This window comes from Phocoena phocoena, chromosome 7, assembly GCF_963924675.1.
Source record: "Phocoena phocoena chromosome 7, mPhoPho1.1, whole genome shotgun sequence".
Lineage (NCBI taxonomy): Eukaryota > Metazoa > Chordata > Mammalia > Artiodactyla > Phocoenidae > Phocoena > Phocoena phocoena.
In genome coordinates this window covers 52,945,951-52,970,141 of record NC_089225.1, presented here as the reverse complement: position 1 = coordinate 52,970,141, position 24,191 = coordinate 52,945,951, and the positions used below count along the sequence as shown (strand labels likewise).

Here is a 24,191-nt window from a genome sequence, read left to right as displayed (position 1 = left end):
CAATAGTTAAAGTGTTTCTAATATAATATTAATTCTGTTAATATCATACTGGTATGATACTAACACTAATTAAAAATAATGGGTCATCACATTTTGAACAACTCTATGATACTACTATATCAAAATATGTATGTATGCATGTAGATAACGTAGAGGCATTAAGGCTGACAGTTTGCTCTATTTTTCACATTTTGTATCATTTTAATTTTTTAAAAACAAAGAGTGATTTCCCCATGTCTTTATCTTATTATTGACTAAAAATCTAAAAATAGACCTACAAGGGAAAAAAACTATTTCACTGTCATCTTCTTTAGATATATATGATTACAATGCTATTTACCTCAGAACATTTCCATCAGACTGAATGCTATACTTATGCCTATAATTTTTAGAATATTCATTATATATACAATATAATCTAAGAATCTAAATTATAAAGACATACCTTTGCGTAAGGGTTGTGGCATCATTAAGATCTGGATAAGCAAAAGGGATGTAACATCATGATAAAGAATTGGAACCTCAGGCTGTTGCTCCTCATTTCCCAGCCTAAAAGAAAAGTGCATACACTTTAGACAGTATTGTATCTTCCTTCTAATTCATTTTATATTTCACATATATGTCTATGGAACAGAAATCAACTTTCATAAGCAACTGAGAAATCTCAGAAGAAAAAGTTAGAGCCATATTTTTGGCCTAAAAATAAAACCTTTTAGGTTCACATATTTCCTTGACTCCGCCTAATATGAAAAAAATTACATAGAAAATTTATTAGGTCTTAGGATATATTAACTTATGATTAACTTTCTGATCTCTTAGATTACAGAAATCAAACAAAGCATTAAACGGAGCTTAAGAGAATTAGTTTCACTACAAATAGGGTGGCACTTAGGACACTTGCTATGACAAACTTCATACTAAAGAAGAAATATTCATGTTATAAAAAAACAATTCACAAATAAGTTACATTGAAAAGGCATGGTCAATATCTCTTGTTAAAAGTTGTTTCAACTTTATGACTAATATAAAATTCAAATAAAATCTTTTAACAGTTTCAAAGTTTCAAAGAAAAATAATAACCAAAGCAGAACTTAAAATACACTATAAAAGATAAAATAGTAAATCTAAGGAATGTATAGTACTATAAAACACATAGGATATATTATAAAGCAGCTCTTTTCACGCTAAAAGAATTTTTAAAACTCCTTTGGAAGCTTCAATTTTTGGTCATAGGTTTAATTTTTAATGTCAGAAAAAAGTTAATCTTAAGCTTCCAGAATTGGTTAAATTCTGAAGCTACACTTCAGACTAGACTTGGGATAAACAAGAATTGCTCAAATCTTTTATTAGGCTTCATCACTCAACAAATATACAGTGATTACTTAACTGTATGCCAGGCACTGGACACATATGTGAGTAAACCAACCTCTGCTGCTGTGAAGCTTAAATAACTGGCAGAGGGTGACAGCTCTTTGAATGGCTCTATTCTCTACAAATATCTCTTCAATATACTTGTCTTTCTCTCCAAAGGTAACCTTCCATTAATGCCATGAATCCTAGCATTTCTTGTCTCTTAAGTCTCTCTGGCATCTCTTCTTTACATGACCAAAGTTCTTAAAAAGAAAAAAATCGAGGGGACACCATTTCTTCACCTATTATTCAAATTCCCACAGAAATGGTTTTCCACTGATTACACGAGTGGTAGCTTTTGTACATCTGTAAATTAAATTGGGAGTAAATAAATAAATTAGGTGTATCGTTTAAAGAATTTTTAATGATGTGGGAATTTGGTTGGTGTTATTTTTAAAAAGCAGATTCTAAAACTGATACAATATGATTCAAACAGCTTTTTTTCCCATTTTTATTTATGTATTTATGTATGTATTTATTTACTACTGGAGTGTTAACTGCTTTACAATGCTGTGTTAGTTTCTGCTGTACAGTGAAGTGAATCAGCTCCATGTACACCCATATCCCCTCCCTCTTGGACCTCCCTCCCACCTCTCCCCCACATCCCACCCATCTAGGATGTCACAGAGCACTGAGGCGAGCTTCCTGTGCTTTACAGCATGTTCCACTAGCTATCTATTTTACACATGGCATTTCTGCGTGTGTGTGTGTATATATATACACACACACACAGAGAAAAAAAGAGACTGCAAAGAAATGTCTCTCATTTTTATGAGACATTATGTTTCATTTTTATGGTTCATGAGTTCATTAAATTGTAATAAACTATATATAGCAGGTAGGTTATGAGATTTTGGATTGTTTCATTTTCTTTCTCAACATTTTTGTACATTTTAAACATTGTACAATAACTACAATTTCATAATCAGGAAAAATTTACAAAAACAATAACCTGGAGCTTGTTGGCTACTAGATAATAAAAATCATCTCAGGACACAGGAATGGATCTTTCCTGGCACACAGTAAGCACATATTCTGAATGAATGAATGAATGAATGGATACACCCCACTGTAGAGAAGTCAACCACAGTTTCGGTGTTTTTTTAAAAATAAATTTATTTATTTATTTATTTTTGGCTGTGTGTTGGATCTTCATTGCTGCACACGGGCTTTCTCTAGGTGTGGCAAGCAGGGGCTACTTTGAAGTGTGCAGGCTTCTCACTGTGTTGGCTTCTCTTGTTGCAGAGCATGGGCTCTAGGCACGTGGGCTTCAGTAGCTGTGGCTCACGGGCTCTAGAGCGCAGGCTCAGTAGTTGTGGCGCATGGGCTTAGCTGCTCTGCGGCATGTGGGATTGTCCTGGACCAGGGCTCAAACCCGTGTCCCCTGCATTCTTTTTTTTTTTTTTGGCGGTATGCGGGCCTCTCACTGTTGTGGCCTCTCCTGTTGCGGAGCACAGGCTCCGGACACACAGGCTCAGCGGCCATGGCTCACGGGCCCAGCCGCTCCACGGCATGTGGGATCTTCCCGGACCGGGGCACGAACCCGTGTCCCCTGCATCAGCAGGCGGACTCTCAACCACTGCGCCACCAGGGAAGCCCCCCCTGCATTCTTAACCACTGTGTCACCAGGGAAGTCCCAACCACAGTTTTTTAATGTGGGGTTTAATATCATCATTGTGATAAGTATCTGTTAAATGCTTAATATTTTAAAATACATAATTATCTCTATCTCAAAGTTTTTAGGTAATCTTTAAAATCCAGATTATAAAAACTGTACACTACTATTAATTCCATGGATAATACGGGGAAATGGGTGGGTTAGACTTAATAGGCCTAATTTTCCCATTTTTTTTTAAACCAAAGTGACTATCAACACAGTGAAATTTAAAGAAAATAAGGAAATAATTTTCATGAGGATTAGACAAAAGTGTATATGAGAAACCTATATCATTAGACATAGAATTTTATGTTGTAAAAGGATTAAAAGTGAGAATACAGAAAAAGATATTTCCATTTTTAAAACTCTTATACAGAAATGAAACACAGATGACATAATCAACTGTAATATTACAAGTTAGCGAACTAATGAACCATAAAAATGAGAGCAAATAAGAAGGGGAAAAAAATCAACCAGATTTTCCAGAAATTCCTCAGATCTCTCCAAATCTTTCTGATTCTAAAGCCTAAGTTTTTAGCTATTACTCTATGCTTCCTTAGGTTTTGGATTCAGATCAGCTCTACTCCTTCACAGCTGTGTGCCCCTAAAGAACATGTTAATTAACTTTTCTAAGCCTCATGTTCCTCGTATGTAAAAATTGAGACAACAATGGTACCTAGTTTATACAGTTATGGTGATGATTAAATGAGATTATATATGCAAAGCACAAAAATGTGTAGCATGATGTAAACACTGGATAACTGTTCGCAGCATTTAGTACTATCCTACTAATCCTAGGGCTATAAAAGAACACAACCCAGCAATCAGTAATATGGAAAGCAGAGTACCTCTGTCTGGTCTTTAAAACTTCTAATTCACCAATACTACACTTAAGAAACCTCTTGTTTGCTGAGTATCCTTAGACTCAGAGTTAGGCATTCTAATACTTCATCTGCACACCATCCCTGTCCTTGAGTATGCAAGTCTAGCCAGGAAAGAAAATTACTAGCTACTATCGAGAAAAGTGATTTATTTTCCTTAGCCAGAACATACAAAATACTCACAGCTTACTAATTTTGTCTACAAACACAAACACACACACATACAATTTTTTTTTTTCTGAGAAGTAGCGGTATTTATTCATAGCCTCAAAGTATACCCCCACCAGATAATTAGTAATTACAAAGGATGAAATAATAACTTTACGGTGGAAAAACTTGGCAGATACCACATTAGCCAAATGATCAGAGTTATTAACATTAATAAGAAGACAAATCAATAGCATGTGCCTCCTGATGTGACACACGAAAAAGAACACAATATTACTTATGCGATATTTCTGCCAAAAGTTGATCACCTGAATCTAACCACAAGGAAATATTGGACAAAAATAAACTGAGGGGTTCTACAAAATAATTGGCCTGAGCTCTTAAAAAAAAAGTCAATGTCATGGAATACAAAGTCAGGAAAGATTTCACACTGAAGGAAATTAAAGAGACATGACACTAAACACAAACACGATCTTGAATTTTCTTTGCACTGCATTTGCATTTCCCAGGATATTACTGAAATAACTGGCAAAATCCGAATAGGTTCTGCATGAGGTAGGAGTCAATATTAATTATTTCTCATATAAATATCCAACTAACCCAGCTCCATTCACTATAAAGACTGTGCTTCCCCAACTGCTCCACAGTTCCATCTATGCTATAAATCCAATATCCACATATGTATGGATCTGGTTTGTTTTGTTTTATTTTAACAAGCAAATACAAATTTATTTCTCATCTCCCCTTGATTATACAAGTGGTAGCATAAAGTACAGATTTAGTGCTCCTGAATTTGTTTTTCTTTTAATATTGTATCTGAATGGAGCTCTTTCCATATCAGTAAGCAAAGCACTTTCTCAACTTTTCTTCCATCTCTCTCTCTCTCTCTCTCCTCTCTCTTCGCATACATGTCTTAATTTACTTATGTAGGGAAGGCAAAGCAGTAGGATATTTGATCACTATATGGCAAAAAATAAGACTGAATCTCTTCCTTATACCATACATTTTGAAACACTCCAAATAGATTAGAGTTCTAACTGTAAAAACTGAAGCCACAGAAATAGAAGAATCATATATCTGATAAAAGGTTAATATCCAAACTACATAAAGAACTCATACAACTCAATAGCAAAAAACAATCCAATTAAAAAATGGGCAGAGAATCTGAGTAGATACTTTACTAAAGACATACAGATGATGACCAAGTGCATGAAAAGGTGCTCAACATCACTAATCACCAGGGAAATGCAAATCAAAACAACGAGATACCACCTCACACCTGTCAGAATGGCTATCATCGAAATGAAAACAAACAAGTGCTGGTAAGGATGGGGAGAAAAGGAAAGAAACCCTGGTGCACTGCTGGTGGGATTGTAAATTGGTGAAGGCACTATGAAAAACAATATGGAGGTTCCTCAAAAAATTAAAAAAACAGAACTACTGTATGATCTATCAATTCCACTTCTGGGTGTTTATCTGAAGGAAAGGAGAACACTAACTCAGAAAGATACACGCACCCCCATGTTCACTGCAGCATTATTTACAATAGCCAAGACATGGAAACAACTTAAATGTCCATTAATGAGTGAATGGATAAAGAAATTGTGGCATATATATACCATGGAATATTATTCAGCCATAAAAAAGGAAATCCTGCCATTGGTGACAACATGGATGAACGCTGAGGGCGTTATGTTAAGTGAAGTAAGTCAGACAGAGAAAAACAAATACCATAAGATCTCACTTATATGTGGAATCTTAGAAACAAACAAAGAAACTCCTCATAGATACAAAAAACAGACTGGTGATTGCATAGACAGGGGTGGGGGATGGAGGATGGGGATGGGTGAAGATGTTCAAAAGGTACAAACTTCCAGTTATGTAATGTACATATAGGGATGTGATGAGCAGCATGGTGACTATAGTTAGTAACACTGTATTGTATATCTGAAAGTTGCTAAGAGAGTAAATCTTAAAAGTTCTCATCACAAGAAAAAATAAATGAATCAATCCTTTTATAACCAGAAAAAGACCTGAGTCAAAATGCATCAAGTTCCAGAATTAATTAAAAAAAAAAGATTAATAAATATGACTACATTAAAAATAAAATTTTGCATGGCAAAAAAAATCATACACACACAAAAAAGACATTAGACAATCTGGTGAAATATATTTGTAACTTATCACACAAAGGACTAATATCCACAATCCATAAACATATTTTTTAAATGAAGAAGAAAAAGACCAACAACTAGATTTAGGGAGTTCACAAAAAGAAATGCAAATGGACAGAAATGAAAGACATATATCTCTGAATTTACTTTATAATATAATATTTACTTTGGAAAAAATACGTTTTACATAATTAAAATTTAAAAATCAAGGTAAAAAAGGCAATCTTTTCAGAGTTAATAACATTCCATAGTTTGTTTTATTATTATTAAACAAAAATAGAATTATAACAATGATTTTGAAAATTTTGCTTTATTAATATATCTTTTTTTTGCCTTTTAAAAAACTTTTAATTTTATATTGGAGTATAGTTCAATGTTGTGTTAGTTTCAGGTGTACAGCAAAGTGATTCAGTTATACATATATCTATTCTTTTTCAGATTCTTTTCCCATATAGGTTATTACAGAATACTGAGTAGAGTTCCCTGTGCTATACAGTAGGTCCTTGTTGATTATCTATTTTATATACAGTAATGTGTATATGTTAATCCCAAACTTCTAATTTATCCTCCCCCCCTTTTTAAATGTATCTTATTGATCTTTCCAGCATATACAAACCTACATTCTATCCTACAGCTGGGCACTATTGCTTTAAATATTGAGGAGGAAAAAAGAAAACAATAAATCTATAAAATATATAGATAAATAAAATAAAATATATAGATAAATTAAAACTATAAATCAAGCTGATAGCATAACCACACAAGAAAAAGTTACTTCAAATGACTTAGAAATTAGTATTTTGTCTGTACATCCCTAGTGGTATATATTCTAAGGACAAAAAGAAATTATAATTAGTACTAGTATTGGTATTTAAAAAAAAGAATTGTAGTTATACTGTAGGTTATGCAAATAGTAATGCTGTCATTAATATCACTAGGAACCAAGATTTCCAGAATAAGAGAAAAAAGATGTAAATAACAAAAAAGTTAAGAAACAAAATATAACCTTACAATCTTACGTGTAAATTCCAAACACCAGTAAGAACTCAAGATCTTTCTCCTTAAAAAAATATTTCCTAATCCTGTCCACTGGAATGGCCTATAAGCAATAATAGCACAGTAGCTATGGATACCCCTTAGCACCCAGATTGTGATGTCTAAATACCACTTCCCATTAAAAGGAACTACATGGAGAAATGGCTGATTCCAGGTACAGAGTGGAAAATGTACAAAATAAACCCAGGTCAACTTACTGTGTCAGAAAGCAAAGGCATTATCAAAGACTACTTTGATCATGTTGAAGTACAATAGCCAACCTAAAGGGATTCTCACTAACCTAAAAGGAAGCAACTTGCATTGAAAAGAATGTCTGAAATGGGGCTTCGCTGGTGGCACAGTGGTTAAGAATCTGCCTGCCAATGCAGGGGACACGGGTTCGAGCCCTGGTCCGGGAAGATCCCACACTTAGTTGCTCCACACTTAGTTGTGGTGGAGCAACTAAGCCTGTGTGCCACAACTACTGAGCCTGCACTCTAGAGCCCATGAGCCACAACTACCGAGCCCACACACCACAGCTACTAAAGCCCGCGTGCCCTAGAGCCCATGCTTCGCAACAAGAGGAGCCACCGCGATGAGAAGCCTGTGCACTGCAACAAAGAGTAGCCCCTGCTCACCACAACTAGAGAAAGCCCGCGCACAGCAACGAAGACCCAACGCAGCCAAAAATAAAGAAAAAGAAAAAAAATTTTAAAAAAAGAATGTCTGAAATGGAGTGAAACGCATCAAGTATATAAAAATCCATGAGCTCATAATAACCACAACTTATCGGTCACCACTGGAAGTTGCTAGGGTATCAACTCATTTCTTTGAAGATTTATAAATAGGGAAGAATTAAGCATTCATCTTGCCAAACTATGTTTCAGGGTAACTAAACAGCTGATACTGGGAAAGTTTTTCTTTATAAAAACAACCTAGCTAATAAATCATAAGGAAAATTTTTGTGGTTTTTTAAAATCACTATTTCTCAGTACCTAATGAAATACTGGATTTAGGCAAGAATAATCACAGGTTTCAAAAATCATTAGGTGAAAGGCTATGGGGGAACTTTACAATGACGGGATCAGTCTACGGTTACCTGAACCCACTGATCAATTCTGACATAAAAAGAAAGACTACCAGCCATTTTGTGCCTCTATCTGAATGTTTTGTCTGCATAAAAACCAATGACATTCTTTAAAAGACTTTCTCACTTAGTAGGAATTTTTAGGCAATTTGTACAGAAAGTATAATAGTAAACTGTTTTCAATTTTTATTTCTGAGTTTCATAAGGAAAATTCACATATTTATAAAGAACTTCAATCCTATTTTTATACTTAACTATTTTTCAAAAACAGTTTTAGTTGATTTTAATCTTTCAATAATACTTACTGTGAATTCATCTCTTCTAGTAACTGTGTGAGCTTTCTCCAAGGATTATACTCAGAATCAATGCTGTAAAGCCGCATGTGCAAGGCTAATACATGGAACAGTTGATCTAAAAAAATTGAAGAAAAGGTAATTAGAAGGTTCACAAAATTTGTCCAGATCAATATTCAGGCAAAATTTCTAGCTAATTTATAAGGAAATGTTTCTTATCCTTATAATTATAATTCACCAAGTTTAAGTACCAACTACTTCATGCTCTCTTTTAAGGTAAACTCTGAAATATATATCCAAATAAATTGTACTAGAATTTGGACTGTCCTTACGCTCAATCTTAATACAGGAATGGTTTGTTTTCTTCTCCTGTCAGAGACCTACTTTTCCTTGGCTTTATGCTTCAGGCTTGGTAACTTGTACTTCTCACTATTGTGATCTCCTAACCAAAATTCACTATTATCTTCAATACCCTACTCTGAGTAATATGGACAATAACTTCCATATAAACCACTGTTAGGTGAATATCTTTCTTTACCTAATATTTTCTCCTAAATATTCATTAGATTTAATTGTGACTTCATCATCTTTTGATTCAACATGAAGAAAAAATAATGGGAATAAGATTATTTAAGAGGATTATTCTGGCTATTTTCATTTCTTCTACCTAAACCATGACAATAATCTACCAGTCTTAGCTTTCAACAAAATTCTGCTATGACATTTAGAAAGAAAATTTTGTTTAAAATTTTTTAATTATTTGGGGAAAAAAATCCTAAATTTTGCTTTCATATCACATGTGCATTTTCTGGTATAAATGACAAGGATCGGACTAAATTATTCTGCCACTAATTCTCAAAATATTTTAATTAAAATGAATCAAAATTCACTTTCTAGAATGTTAGATAATACCTTTTTTGACATGTGATTAAAACTAATTCTTAAAACCAGAAAGAAAAAAGCCAAATGACACAAACATATTGTTGTCACTCTCTAAATTAAAATATTCAAAACTAAACAATGTTTTGTTTCTCTGAGCAACTGACTTAGAAATTAACTATACTTTAGAATAACCTGAGATCCATCACTATGAGGAGGAGGAGTAATATTAGTGGTGGGAGTAGTTTGGGGAAGTTATTTGTAAGACATGAGAGCTATAAGATGAACAAAATAAATGTTCCACTCTGTGGGGCAGGGTAGAGGAAATGGGACTAACGCTCTGTACCTACAACTGTTTCAATCTGGTGTCTCTATAACAAACAGGAGAATCTAAATACCTGATCCTGCTTCACCTTCTGTCTATAAGTCAATGTATAGTCTAAATCCTCTTAAAATTTCTTCATCCTATTAATGGTTAACACTAGCTGAGTATTTATTAGTGCCAAGCACTGCTTAATAATCACTTTATATGGATTATCTCAATTTATTTTCACAAAAATTCTACCAGGTAGGTAATACTGTTATCCCCAGTTTTGAGACAAGTTTCCCAAATTTTCAGTTTTTCTAGTAATCTGGTTCCATTGGTAACACTAAGAACAAGAGACATTTTTAGCAGAGAAATAACATGATGAAAAATATATTGGTCATTTTAATTTTATTTCAATTCAATTACACATAAGAGACTTTTTTTATGAAGTATATAATTTATAACTTTTAAAAAAGTGTCTAAAACCTAAAAGTATTTTAAAAAAAATAAATTCCTCTAGCAGAAAATATTAAGATTAATGCAAGTTGAGAAGTTTTGCATTCTTCGTATATAGGTTTTAAGTGAATCAAAGGGCTCTCTTTAATATCTCCTTTCAAGATGGTCAATTAACTTGAAGTTTTGATTTAATCAAAAGCATAGTCATTGCAATTTTACTAACCTGTTTTGCACTGAAACCATGGCCAGCATAAAAGTAATGTTATAATCTGCCTACTTTCGAAGGCTTTACCATAATTAAAGAAATACAAATGCTGAAGAAAACTTTTTTATCTTCTTATATTCCCTCATTCTACACATAAGAAAATAGGTCCAGAGAAAGGAAGTACCTTGCCAGGTCACCCTAATATTTACTGGAAAAGCTAAGAACAGAATTCAAGATTTCCTACTTGTTAGTTATTTCTACCACTCCAGTTCTCCTTGGGGTTTTTATGATGAAAAGAAAAGTATAAAATTCCTTTTGTAACACACACACCCCTTTCCATTCCTATGAAAAGCTGAGATTGTAACCCTGCAGCATCTTCTAAAGCTATAAATACAATAAATAACAAGAGTCTTTGGTATTGGTTTTAACTAGAACTGAAGGATGATAACATATCTAATGAGGTACATCCACCTTTCAAAAACGATGCTGGAAACTGCAGATAACTTCAACAGGAAAAAGAATAGGCCAAATAACAATCAATACTTTTCACTATGTTTATATAATTCACTGTGTTTTAAAAATTTAGTCTGAGACCTATCAGTAAGAATGAACTCTAATATTTATTTAGCAACAAAAATATCTTTGAGGGAATTCCCTGGTGGTCCAGTAGTTAGGACACTGCGCTCTCACTGCCAAGGGCCCGGGTTTGATCCCTGGTTGGGGAACCAAGATCCTGCAAGACGCGTGGGATGGTCAAAAAAATAAAAAATGATAATAATAAAATAAATACCATTCTCTAATAAAGGAATCAGGGCTTTAAAAAAAATCTTGTATACTAAACACATACTGACAGTAGCAGACATAGGATGAAGAGAACCTTTGATCATATCAAAAAGTTAAAGACTAAAAAATAATAGAAAAATGTATTAAACACCAACTATGTTCATGACATTTTAAAAGCTGAAAAGCAATTATACCAAGAAAGCACATTATTAAAATTCTGAATAATAACAGCAAAAGGAATAGATAACTTTTTTTCGAATGACACATTTTAAAGTTCTAAAGTTTAGACCTACATTTATAAAAGGGTTTAGAAATGAGAAACACCATTAACTTATAGGTGTGCTGTGATTTCAATAAACAGGCACCACTGCCTAGCAGGACCCAGGAAGTCCTGGATTTGAATCCAAGCTCTGTACTAGCCATGTGTCCTTGGGCAAATTACCTTAGTTTTATTATCTGCAAAACGGGGATAATACCAACTTTCTGGGCTGTTTTAAGTGATAGTAGTTATGGTAATAGCATACATCTGTAGTATGTAGACAGTGTGTTTATATACATGTATATACATATATGGTTTCTAAGGATAAATTCCAAATAATAAATTTAATATTTATAAATGAGATAATACAGCTAAATTAGAGATTATGACTACATTAGACACATTAGGTCTCCACATAAAACTACCACTCTATACAAAATATTAACATATATTTTTAACCTCTTCTCTCTCCTCCCCTGAACTTTTGGTACCACTCTTCCTTGGTTCTCCCTCAGCTTCTTCTCAATTACTTGTAAGTGTTCTTCTTCCTCTACTGAACTCTAAAAGGTGGCATTCTCCATAAGAAAGGAAAAGGGATCCCTTTGAGCCCTCTTTCCCTCTCATTCTGCACACGCTACTTCACATAAGCTCAACTTCCACTTCTACCTGTAAGTTTACAATTCACAAATTTTTCTAGCACTTCAGATGTTTGACAGGCACCACAAAGATCAATATATCCAAAACTAAATTGATTATATAGCCCAGCCTAGCTCCAATATTCATTTCCTCTTATAATTCCATCTGAGTGAATGACATCACTGCCCATGCAAACATCCAAGGAAAAACTTGGGAGTCATCTCCCACATTCTTGCCCTCCATAGCCAGTTGGTTACCAATCCTATTGGTTCTGCCTCCTATGACCCCTCTTCTACTCTACTCCACCCCTACATCATTTCTCAATTAGATTACTCAACAATGTCCTCATTCAGTTCTATGTCTTTTGTTTCACCCCCTTCCAATTCCTGTAAACAATAAATCTATTCATATTATCTCATAAATGGTTGGTGAACCACTGAAAGAACAGGCATAGAAAGTGCTTCATGAGATAACCCCTATCTTCTTTTTCTGGTTTATTACTTAACCTTCTTTCCTCCCTTTACTTTATTTAGCAACTATTCACTCATGTGTCATATTGTCTCACTCTGCCTTTGCAAGATGTTCTCTCAGCCTAGAATAGCATCTTGTTGTTCTCCAGGCAAACCTGATTCATCTTTCAAGAGCCAGTTCAAGTGCTCCTCTGTAAATTTTTCTCTAATACCGCACCTGAGACAGATGTGATCATCCCTTGCTTTACACATTCTCTACACTTGAGTTACCTTTATTTTAGCACTTCTAATACAGCCCTGCAATTATTTTTCACATTTTCCTCTCCTATGAGATGGTGAAATCTCTCTGAAAAAGACAACTGTTTCTTTTCCTCTTTGTAATTCCCAGGCTAGCACAGTGCTTGACATTTAATAGGATTTTTTTTAAGCATGCTGAATACTGTATGAATATGTCAACAATCCTAGTTTTTTAAATCATATAATATAAGCCTAAAATTCATGATGGATTTATATTCTTCCTTTTCTGCTGTAATGACATATTGGCTTAGTAACCAAGAAAGAGGCCAATTAACTAGCCCTAATTTCACTGCCCCAAAGACAGTGACCTCTCAACTCTAACTACTAAAGGAGTGCTTGACTTACTTGCTCCCACTATCTTCTTCCCCATGTTGGTTGCCGTGACAAGTCATCTGGGACAATGAACTCTATTTTCTGCAATACCTAATCAAATTCTTTACAGCTGGGACAAGTCTAAGGTATTATAATGTACTTAATCACAAGAGAAACATATCATTACTAAAACAGAAAACACCATTGAAAGACTGATTTGTCGTTGAAAAAAACCAAAGATTTAAATATAAGAACTCTCAGCTGGAACAAAAAGGTAAGATTTAGCAACCTCTTCTACCTGTATCAATATTAAAGTAAGACTATTATACCAAAAAAATCTATAAAATAAAAACATAACTCCAACTTCATTGTAAAATTAAGAGTTTTACACGTATGGCTATGAATACCATACACACACACGAAACACCGTTATGCCAATTTTTATGACTTGGGGAGTATCCACTTAAGGAAATTGAACACAAAGTTGTTACATATGTTTTTGTTATATGTTTTTCATAACATATTTTTCAAAAATGCTTTTGAAACAGATGTTTACTGAGCTCAGTACCAGGTTGGAAATTCTGCATCTCTGTCAGTCATTTCTAAACATGTAAGAGTTCTAAACAGGCAGATTATTCCTTAGTATAACACTCATACTGGTTATTAAGACAGAAATACATATTAAAGGAAAGACTTATCCTAAAGACTTTTATAAACTGGTTCTGTCTAAAATTGTACCACTGTTAAAATTTACCTAAGGTAAACTTAACTGGGTCTGCATTTCCAGATCATTCAAAATTTTAGTTCTATCAGTGCAGTTATCACTGATTAAATACTTGTCAATGAAAAAAATTTCAACTAGCCAAATGACTCTCTAAATTACCATGAAAAAACATTTTCAATTTCTCTATAACTTATTAACAATCAAAGTAAGGAAATGGTTCTGACCCATTTATCCTAGGGTTAATATAATTGGTGTGGATATACACCTCTCACAGCAGAGTCAGCTTCCCCGGTTCCTCTACACAGTCCTGAGAAATTACCTGTGGAAAGATGGAGGGAACTCCCAAGTGAGAACCTGAAAACTTTTTTCAGCTCCTGCTGGAAAAAGGAGCTGCCCTGCCCTAAGCCAAGCAAGATCTCAGGACCCCTACGCCCTGACAGTGGAAATTATTATCTGTGGAACTTAGTTCCTAGAATAACCACACCATTAACACAGGAAGGCCTAGCTACCTGGGCCACAGGACCTGCAGAAAAACTTTAAAGAATAGCTGAAGCCACTCTTCTTAGCTCAAAATCTTAAACCACACCTCTAACCCAGGCCACCCCAAATTAACAGTGTATTTTGTTCCCAATAAATAAGCTATATCAGTCTTCAGGAATAAATCCCATTCTGTCCTTCTAACCCCATCTTTTAACAGGTCAAACTTAAGGTTTGTTAAGCGCCTTTTTCAAAAAAAGACTAGGCTGAAAATAAACTTTTATCTTGCTTCTGGTCTCCTCACCCACCCCCAATTTGATGATGGTAGTATTGAAGTAGTAGAAACAGTAATGTTGAGATTTACAGTCTATGAAGACTTGAACATACATTGTAAAACTGAGTTCTTACAACAATCCTCTGGTTGGATACTATGAAAAACAGAATCCATGAGATTAAATAAGCTTGCCATTAAACTATCTGCCCACTCATGAAGAGTTGAGTCTGAAGGCAATTTCTACATTTTTATATTAATTTATGTACTTTGACCACTATAATAATTAGTGGCCAAATTTTCTTCTTGTTATGGGGTAACAAAAAGAATAGAACAAAAGTTGTGATCCAACCTATTTGTAGAATTCATAGTTTTTTAAATCTGAAAAGACCTTACTAAGCCATGGATATCAGAATTTTACCACTGTTAAAGAATAAGATTAGACTACTTAATAGCAATTTTGTGATATTAAACAGTATCTTGATGAAGCCTTACTGCAGGGTGAAATTTTAACATCAAAATAATTTTCTCTAACTCTGAATTCTCCAAAAATTCATTCTTTGAGCAACTAAAACTACTTTGAGCTGCATGCTGCATGCACACATCTAAGCTGGATTGCTTTCTATGAATAACAAACACAGGGGGCAGTTTTCCACTGTGTGCATCATTTCTTGAAAAGATCATATATCATGTCAAAATTAAGTTAAAGCACCTCAAATGAAAATGTCAAAGCAAGGGTTTGCCTCAACCTTTCTTGACTAAAGTTTAATTTTTATCTCAATAAAATCATGAAATCCATTTGTGATATGAACTTTGGCTCCTTAGTTAAACTACAGTAATAAGCAGAAAGCTCAGACTCAAAGATATAGAAAGATGTTGATCTAACTAAAGATAAGTTTTTAAAAATTATCCTCCAATATTAATAATTTATCAATGACACCTCTTCCTCCCACCCCCACCCCAGCCACTGGTTTCAACAATTTCTGCTTGAGAAATACACTAAGAATATCATGGCAAAAAGTGCTGAAAGCCTGTGAACTTCACTGGCATCTATGGCATTCCATGTCTATTTTCAAATCACTTGAATGAAGAAACTGAGTAACTTTAATAAAACATTCTTAATAAAAAGTTATGCCTTCAATTTTTGCATCTGCTTTGTCCTACATATGTTGCTAACCAAGTTGGTGGTACTTATCAGTACATATACCAATTTGTAACAAAAACTCCAAATTCACTCATCTTTCAAAACCCTGTTCAAATGCCATGTCCGCCAAAAGCTTCACTGATTTTACAAGCTAGATATGATCCCAAACCTCCAAATTTTCTAGAACTTTATCCATACCCCACTTTAGAACTTAACACTTTCTATCTTACAATAAATTATCTAGAATCAGTCTTATCTGCTGAATACAAGGTCCTTAATGCCTGACCTTCCAGCGAATAAAGAAGAGGTCTACAGCTCGGACCTAGGAATCAGGAGCAGAGCTGCATGTGCAAGCTGATGAGATGGCTCACGCCAGGGGCAAGGGGGAACCAGCCAGCAAACTGGTGAAAAATAAAGGAGAACCAACTGGTATCCAAGGAAGAAGGAATGAGGACTTGAGAAAATGTCTGAAGGAGTGGCCCAAAACAAAAATAGAATTCACAGTGAAAGGCTGGCAAAAGAGAATAGGCAAGATAACAGGAAGGATAGCATGGGAGATCCTGGAAATATTCCAAGGCAATAGTGTGCAGTAGGATATCCTTGACTAAGCCCAGGGGTGAAAGTTTTTAAAGGTTCTGCATCTTTTGGGACACTTAAGGGCAAGAGATATGTCTTACATAACTGAATTTAATGTCACAGAACTGGGTTCAATTGCAAGCTTTGACATTTTCCAACTATATGACTTGGCAATGCAATCACTCTGAACTCCAGCTTCCTTTTCTAAGAAAAAGAGATAACACCTATTTAACATGGTCATTCTAAAGACTAAATAATTTATGTGAAAGTACTTTATAAACTTTAAAACTACAAACGTAAGGTATTATTAAAATACCATAGTATGCTGCTATGTGAATCAATTTTGCTCATTTTTACTGTGGAAAATTTCCCAGACATATATTTAGGAATGAACTTTTACTCTGATTGGATACTGGTCGGTTTATCTCAATACTTCAAAAATTTGTTTGAATATGGAAGTGCTGAATGGCATTATTCCACGACAATTTGATTTCTCAGTATAAATTTGGCCAGTAATATTTTCTGCTTTTATTGTTGTTAATAGGTCAATCTTGTGCCCTGCCCCACCCCCACTGTGTGTGTGTGTGTGTGTGTGTGTGTGTGTGTGTGTCCATCCATAATTATCTATCTGGCATTACGCAAGCCATTCAAGACAAAATTTATTAAATTTTTTCTCAACTAAACTTCAATTTCATCAGGAATTTGTGATGGAACATTACTCCAGAAGTGTAACTTCCATTATCATTCGCTTAATTAGTGGAGCATTTTCTCATTCTCTTTCACCAAAATATTATGAAAAAGAGAAAAGACATTTTTAAAATGATATATTTAAGAGGCTGTAGAAAGTAATGAATGGGAAAAGGAAAATACTGACTTATGAATAGGCTCTAGAGAAAAAGAGAAATTTTTGTTTACTAATACCATTAGAGTTCTACTGGAAAATGAAAAAAATGAGATATTTGATCTAAGATTCTATGAAACACCTTCAATATGCTCTTGCATTAAACTTAAATTAGGTCTGAGTTAGGCTTGAGTAAATAACAAATACATTAAGTTTATACACTTGCAAAATAGTGGGATTTCATAGAATATATAACATTCTGCATACATGATTTATAGAGCTCTTTTATAAATAATTAGGATAAATAATGTGTAAGTAACTGAACAATACAGCATATGAAAACTAAAATCAAAAAAATAATGTACAACCTAAATATATAAAATTTTTTATTTGTCAATCATACCTCAATAAAGCTGGGGGAAAAAAGAACTAACATAACTGATAAGGAAAAAAAGAAAATGAAAAACAGTATTAACTTATATTTAGGATAAGCTTCATTACAATCTCTTCTATACTGGCACATTGAAACCTCTTATTCACTAAAGGGGAAAATAAACAGAAACAAAAGTCTGGAAGTAACTATCAATTTAATAACTTAAATTAAAATTGAGGGTGATAACTGAAGTGGCTGCTGCTAGACTTTTATTACTATTTTTAGCATTCTGGTTAAGTTCATCATTTACAAGCCTCTGTATAAATTTAAATTTACCTTAGAGGGAGGAAAAAGTAGCTTTCTAGCATAAAATTAAAATTCCTTTACTAAACACTTTCTAACATAACACTTTCTGGAATATTATCAGCCAATGCCAAACAACAAATTAACAAGAAAGAATAATTTATCTAAGTGAAATTATAGTTTCTGCCAATTCAAACAGACTACAAGCTAAAACTCCTATTTATCAACAACTTCTATAAAACATACTATATCACTGGGTACAAATAGGGTTTAAGTACATACATCAAGGGGTCAGTAAATACTGAATACTCAGTAAAAAATTAATTCCAAAACCTTAAATTTCCAAGAACAAAGTGATAACACAAAATAAAATATCAAAATCTAGTACAACTAGTAAGAATTTTAAAAGTAACTTGGTTAAAGTTTCACATAAGTTCGTATCTTTATGTTAGAAATTTCAAGGTGTTTTTGATCAGTCCTTTGCTCTGAAATCATTCCAAAATTACATATATATCTTCTTAAAATAACACATATTTTTGAAAAACTAATATATATTGATAATTTTAAATAATTACTAATATTTTTAGCATTTAAGAAAATATATTCATTTTTCAAAAAATACATTATGTTTTAAACAATTTTTATTTCCCATATCAATCACATTAGGAAATATTTTAACTCCATTAATTTGGGACCAATAATTAACTGTACATGACATTAAATAATATTACCCCTAGTAGTCACATTAATTCTCTAAACAATGACTACACAGTGATAGCATCAAAACCATGCTCATGAAAAATCTACTTTAAGTTCCAAATGATACTTCTCAGAAATATACTCTTACAAAAAGTACTGAAGAATCATGCTCAGTTTACAATATAAAGCATATTCGTAAATAAAAGTAAACATCTACAATTTTAATACATTTGTGCACATCAAAATACAGTACAAATGCCTTCACTGATTAATAGCAGCTATTTATATAGAAATCTGTAGGTGACATGAATTGTCTTTATAAAAATTTTCTTAAGTCCAGACAACATAAAAATTCTTTAAAAGAATTTAAGTTTGAGAAAAATTTTTTATCATTGAGAATAATATACTGTTTTAATTTTGAACCAACGTAATTCTTATTAATTACTATGACATTTATTTACTGACTAATCATAGTATAGAAAGAGCTAAATGTTCATGATTCTTCTAAAATTAACCATTTAAAGCATATAATCACTATTAAAATTGATTATACAAAACATAAAAAGAATTCGAAAATACAACAAAAGACCACTTTGCCTATATATGCTTTCAAAATGAAATAATCAGAAATTTTTTAAAATTTAGCACTGCTTAAGACTTACTTAAACAAGACCTTTTACCAGCTGTGCTTGCACCACCTGAACATAAATTCCCTCCTCGATGAATTAATTCAAGTTCCAAATTGGTTCTGTAAGCAAAGCATTAAAAAATATCTCAGTCATTAGATTGAAGTAATACTTTTTGTTTTATTGATATGTCTGAATAAACCTAAAGTTCTTCAACTTTATTATTTGAAAAATTATAGTTTATGCAATATCAGTAATAATCATATTTTATCTGATATATAGAAAGTTAAAAGGGGAACAGTTTATCTATCCTTACTTATATGTTCATATTTATACCTGCAAAACTGCACACGTCACAGTGTAATTGTTGCAAAATCCTAGATGTTGGCAAATACTAAAAACTAGGCCTTAAGGAAAAAAACTGCAACACATTTCAAAAACCCGCATATGAATCTGATGAAAGAATCTGTACTCTGGCAGCCACTGATTAGATGGTTACTGGCATATAACACACAAGGGCATACCAATTTTTCTATCAGAGAAATGGTTATCACTCACTGGAGCTTAGATGGCATCTAGAAACCAATATTAAGAAACAAAATCACTAACATCAAAGTGGCTATAAACAACACATATAATTAAACAGCAGTCTCCTTTATAGACTTCTAAAATTACAGTTTTATTAAAATACATTGTATAACTATTAACACTGCTAAACAACAATATTGTTCATATAGATTTGAAATTATATTTAGCGATTATTACTTTACAGAGTAGCAATAATTAGTAAATTGACATTTCAAAAATCAAATTGATGCAGAATCTAAAGATTTACTCAAAAGCAGTAACAGTAAAATAGCCAATCAAGTTTGACAAAATAATAAATGAAAATTGAGTGTGTGTATTTTTATTTCAACAGTATTAATAAACTTAAACACACCTTTATTTGCCACAACTAAAACTGAATAAACTAGTTTATATCCAAGATATGTATATATGACACTAATAGTGAGATATCCCCCATCTTAAAAATAAATAAATAAAAGGCAACATTTCAAGCTTACACTTTGCAAGTGAATTCAGGAAAGAATAGAACCCTATTTTATTTAAAACAAAACATTTTGAGCTGGTTTTGCTTGTATTTTGAACACAGAATGTTTTGAAATGTTATTTTCATATATTTACTTATAAATGCAAACTGTTAAAAATATTAATATTTCTAAATCTGTATATTTGCCACCCATTTCTAAAGGAATGCTTTAATCCTCTCTACTCAGGAGGGAGAAAAAGCAATTTAACATTGATAATGTTCCTGCTCAGAGCTCCATCTGGTTGCTGCTGATAAGGGCATCTGTGTGACAAGGGAATTTTCCACCCTTCAGGTGATTTGCATTGCTCACTGAACTTCTAAAAACCTACCAGCAAGGAAGCAGGGACAAGGATTTCATATTAGTGGACAGAAAGCGAGCGGAGACCAGCATGTGTTCCTTCATCAAGGGAATATAAATGAGATCAATACATTTTGTTTTCACAAATCTTCTGTTGCCTAATCTGTAGAAAAAAATTAATGGCTATATTCTCTTATAAAAACTAAGATTTCCTAGATAGTACTTTTAAAAGAGCTAACCAGAAACGCGAATAATTCTTACAAATGAACGTCAGAACCAGAATGTCAACTTTTATTTCAGCATAATTTGCAAAAATATTCATTAAAATATAAATACAATAACAAGTCTATTTATTTAATCATCAAATAAGATACTTTAAAGGATGATAAACATGTTACCAGAAATTTGATTTTAAAGAATACTTGAAAGAAAACTACCAAATGTAATTCATTACTTCAGATTATGGTTGGAAGATCTCCTGTACAACATTCCTTCTGAGTTAAAAAAACAAATCTACCTATCCGAAGGGTTCGTATAATATCTAGGATTTAAAAAATCAATATGTCAGAAGCCCTAGTCATCAGCTTCTCCTTATTTAATTTATAACAAAATTGGCCCTTTAAGTCTTGCTAGAGAAAAGAACACACAAATGTGTCACATGCCCCATGTCTGCTTTTCCCTCACTGTTGAAAATCGTAACACAATATTCTGTTTCTGCCCTCCTGAATGGATGATATAAAAATTAAGACGTATTGGGAGCAGAAGTTTTCCAAGCCTTTTTGTTCTTGGAGAAAAGTAGACTCAACTTTCTATATTTTCTAACACAAACACATTCAAATTAGTTTGGACGGGGAATAAAAGAGAAGAGAAAATCTCTACATTTGAAAGAAAGATTGCTTAAAGCCTATCATGGTGGCCACTTAGATATACCCATATAAAAACTCCTCCAACTATGCTCCAGTTTCTTTTTGCTTGACCAAGTATGCCTTCTACCCCTTGTTTGGCACTAACTTATATTTTTAGAGCTATAATTTGAAAAACAAACGTGTATAAACACACACACACAGAGACTCAAACACATACTCGTATAGTGTGGGTTCAAGGCCTGAGCCTACCCCTACTAGATGACCAATTAATTTAATTTCTCAGAGAAGAAAAGATCTTCATCCATACCATGGCCTGGCCTATATTATCGAATACTCAGCTAAAGCTCTAACTCCTCCCAGAGTTAGGGAGAACTAACTCCCTTTTCTTGGAAAAGGAAAGAAGTGCTTCTACACACTTTCTATTTCAATTTGCTCATCTTCCCTTTTGAAGTTCTATAGCACTTTCTCAATATGATATATCTATTTAAAATATATGTATTTTTTAAATATTTATATTTTTATATATTTAGAAAAATTATATTGTTTTATACAGATTGATATATATTAGTTTTGTCTCTCCAACTAAACTGTAAATTCCTGAAGACCAGGGACCATTTCAGATGCAGCTTCTATATCCCTGATGGTACCTAGGAAAGTGTTCAAACAATTCCCAGGACCTGAACACCTCTTTGTTTTGATATGTAGCCCGTGATAAGATTCTCTAATCCCTGCAGTTTATTATCATTATCTTGTTGACCCTTCCTTTAGTTTTAAAAAGGATTCATTATTTGGTGTTTTAGCAAGCATTCTTCTTATTTCAAACATAATTAGTTTATAAAGTTTAAACTTATAATGCAACTAATGTATAAAGCAAGCTGCATTCACTCTACTGAACAGTTTACCCACTTATGACTTAAAGATGTCTCTCCATCTACGTCTCAGTTACTCACATTTCAACTTCTTTCCATTTCCATGTTTCTCACATATACAGGCTAAGTGCTACTTACTAATAACTCTAGGCTATATATAACTTGGGTCCAAAATCTTTGGAGAAATCAATTACTCAAATTAGTGTGATTCATTGTTTCAATAATGAAATAATGAATTGGCATTGAAGTGAAAAAAGCTTTCTTCTCCAAAATTAATTTTCCATAATCCATGTGAATGACTGATATTTGCAATAGAATGTTTTTTGGAAATACATTAAAACTTGAATATAGTAATTTTGATTAATTTTAATGCAACAAAAAGATCATTCCAACAATTTCTTCTTTGCTGCCCTCAGAAAATCCTCCAAGGCTTCACCTTGCAAATAAAATTAAAAACAAAGAGATACATATTGTCCTACCAAAAACTAAAAAATAGCTCAAAATCAATTATTAAAGGACACAGCTAGTTACCCACTAAAAATATTTTGTTTCTAAACATCAAAAAATTTAAGCTCCCCAAAGAGCAAACAAAATTACTTATCCAGCTGGGAAAAATTCAGTCCTGGGAAACTAGGGTTGTAGCCCATTCAAATTACTAATGTCAAATACAAATACATTTGCATGTTCTAAGGGACTATACATTTAAGAATCACAGCATTTAATTCAAAAGTTAAATAACTGAAATTAATTTTATTTCTAAATATTTTACTTACTTAACCATTTTAAATACTGCTAAATACTTCAATGACTACCTTTTAGGCATAAAAATGATCATAATCTGTAATCATAAGTATTTAATGAAACAAGGTTATATGCCAGGCAGAAGATAACTGTAAAGACCTGGTTTCCTACCTTGAAAAAGTTACATCTTATTCAAATAGAATACACATGCTTTTTTCCTTTAACTCATGTTTTTGTTAATTTTTGAGTCAATTTGTTTTTTGTGTTTCTTTTTAATGATTAAGTAAAACTTAGAGAAGGCATGCAATCTCACTGTGAGAACACTGCAATGGCCTGGGTAATTTTAACCAAGGATAAGGTTTTTAAAGGTTATATACTTTCACTTTTGGAATCATTATATTGTTGCTTTAGAGTTTACCACTAAGGATCAGAGAAGGATGGGAGAGCATATTTTCTCCACTTCTCTATATACACCCTTAGTAAATAACATTTGACATCTGTCCCTGCTTCTATATAAAAGAGAAAAACAAAAATATGTTGATTCAAAAAGTTTCCCATTATCACAGCAAGCTTTCTATAAATATTTCTATTAAAAATTATATATATATTCTATAAATTATTTATATATTTAAACAAAGAAATAGGAATCCAAAACGTCTACCAAACTAAATTTAAATCAAATTATTTGATTTATCATACTACAGCAAAATTCCATGTACAGATCATTCCCATTCAACCAGGATTTTCTTATAAGGTCAATCCTAATAAAATCAAAGGCATAAATGCACAAGTGACATAAATGTGAGTGTGTATATACATGCATTGAGTTGGTCTACATCCATGTCACTTTTCTACATTATTACCATAATATTGTACAGAACTTTATGAAACCTTGAAACCTGGCAAAATTAAATTATATTCAATTTAGTTTTCACATAAAGTATATTTTATTGCAAGTATGTAATTGGTAACTCTTCAGAAACA

General features: G+C 32.8%; 1 protein-coding gene across 1 annotated transcript in view; it reads right to left on the bottom strand.

Annotated features, from left to right (window-relative positions):
* UBR3 (ubiquitin protein ligase E3 component n-recognin 3) overlaps window positions 1-24,191 on the bottom strand; it is a 223,531-nt gene that overhangs the window by 39,445 nt on the left and 159,895 nt on the right. Inside the window, exons 30-32 of the mRNA XM_065880145.1 lie at window positions 19,380-19,465; window positions 8,718-8,823; window positions 446-549 (exon numbers count right to left, since the gene is read on the bottom strand). Of these exons, the coding sequence (XP_065736217.1) occupies window positions 446-549; window positions 8,718-8,823; window positions 19,380-19,465 (296 nt within the window). The remainder of the gene's footprint in view (window positions 1-445; window positions 550-8,717; window positions 8,824-19,379; window positions 19,466-24,191) is intronic.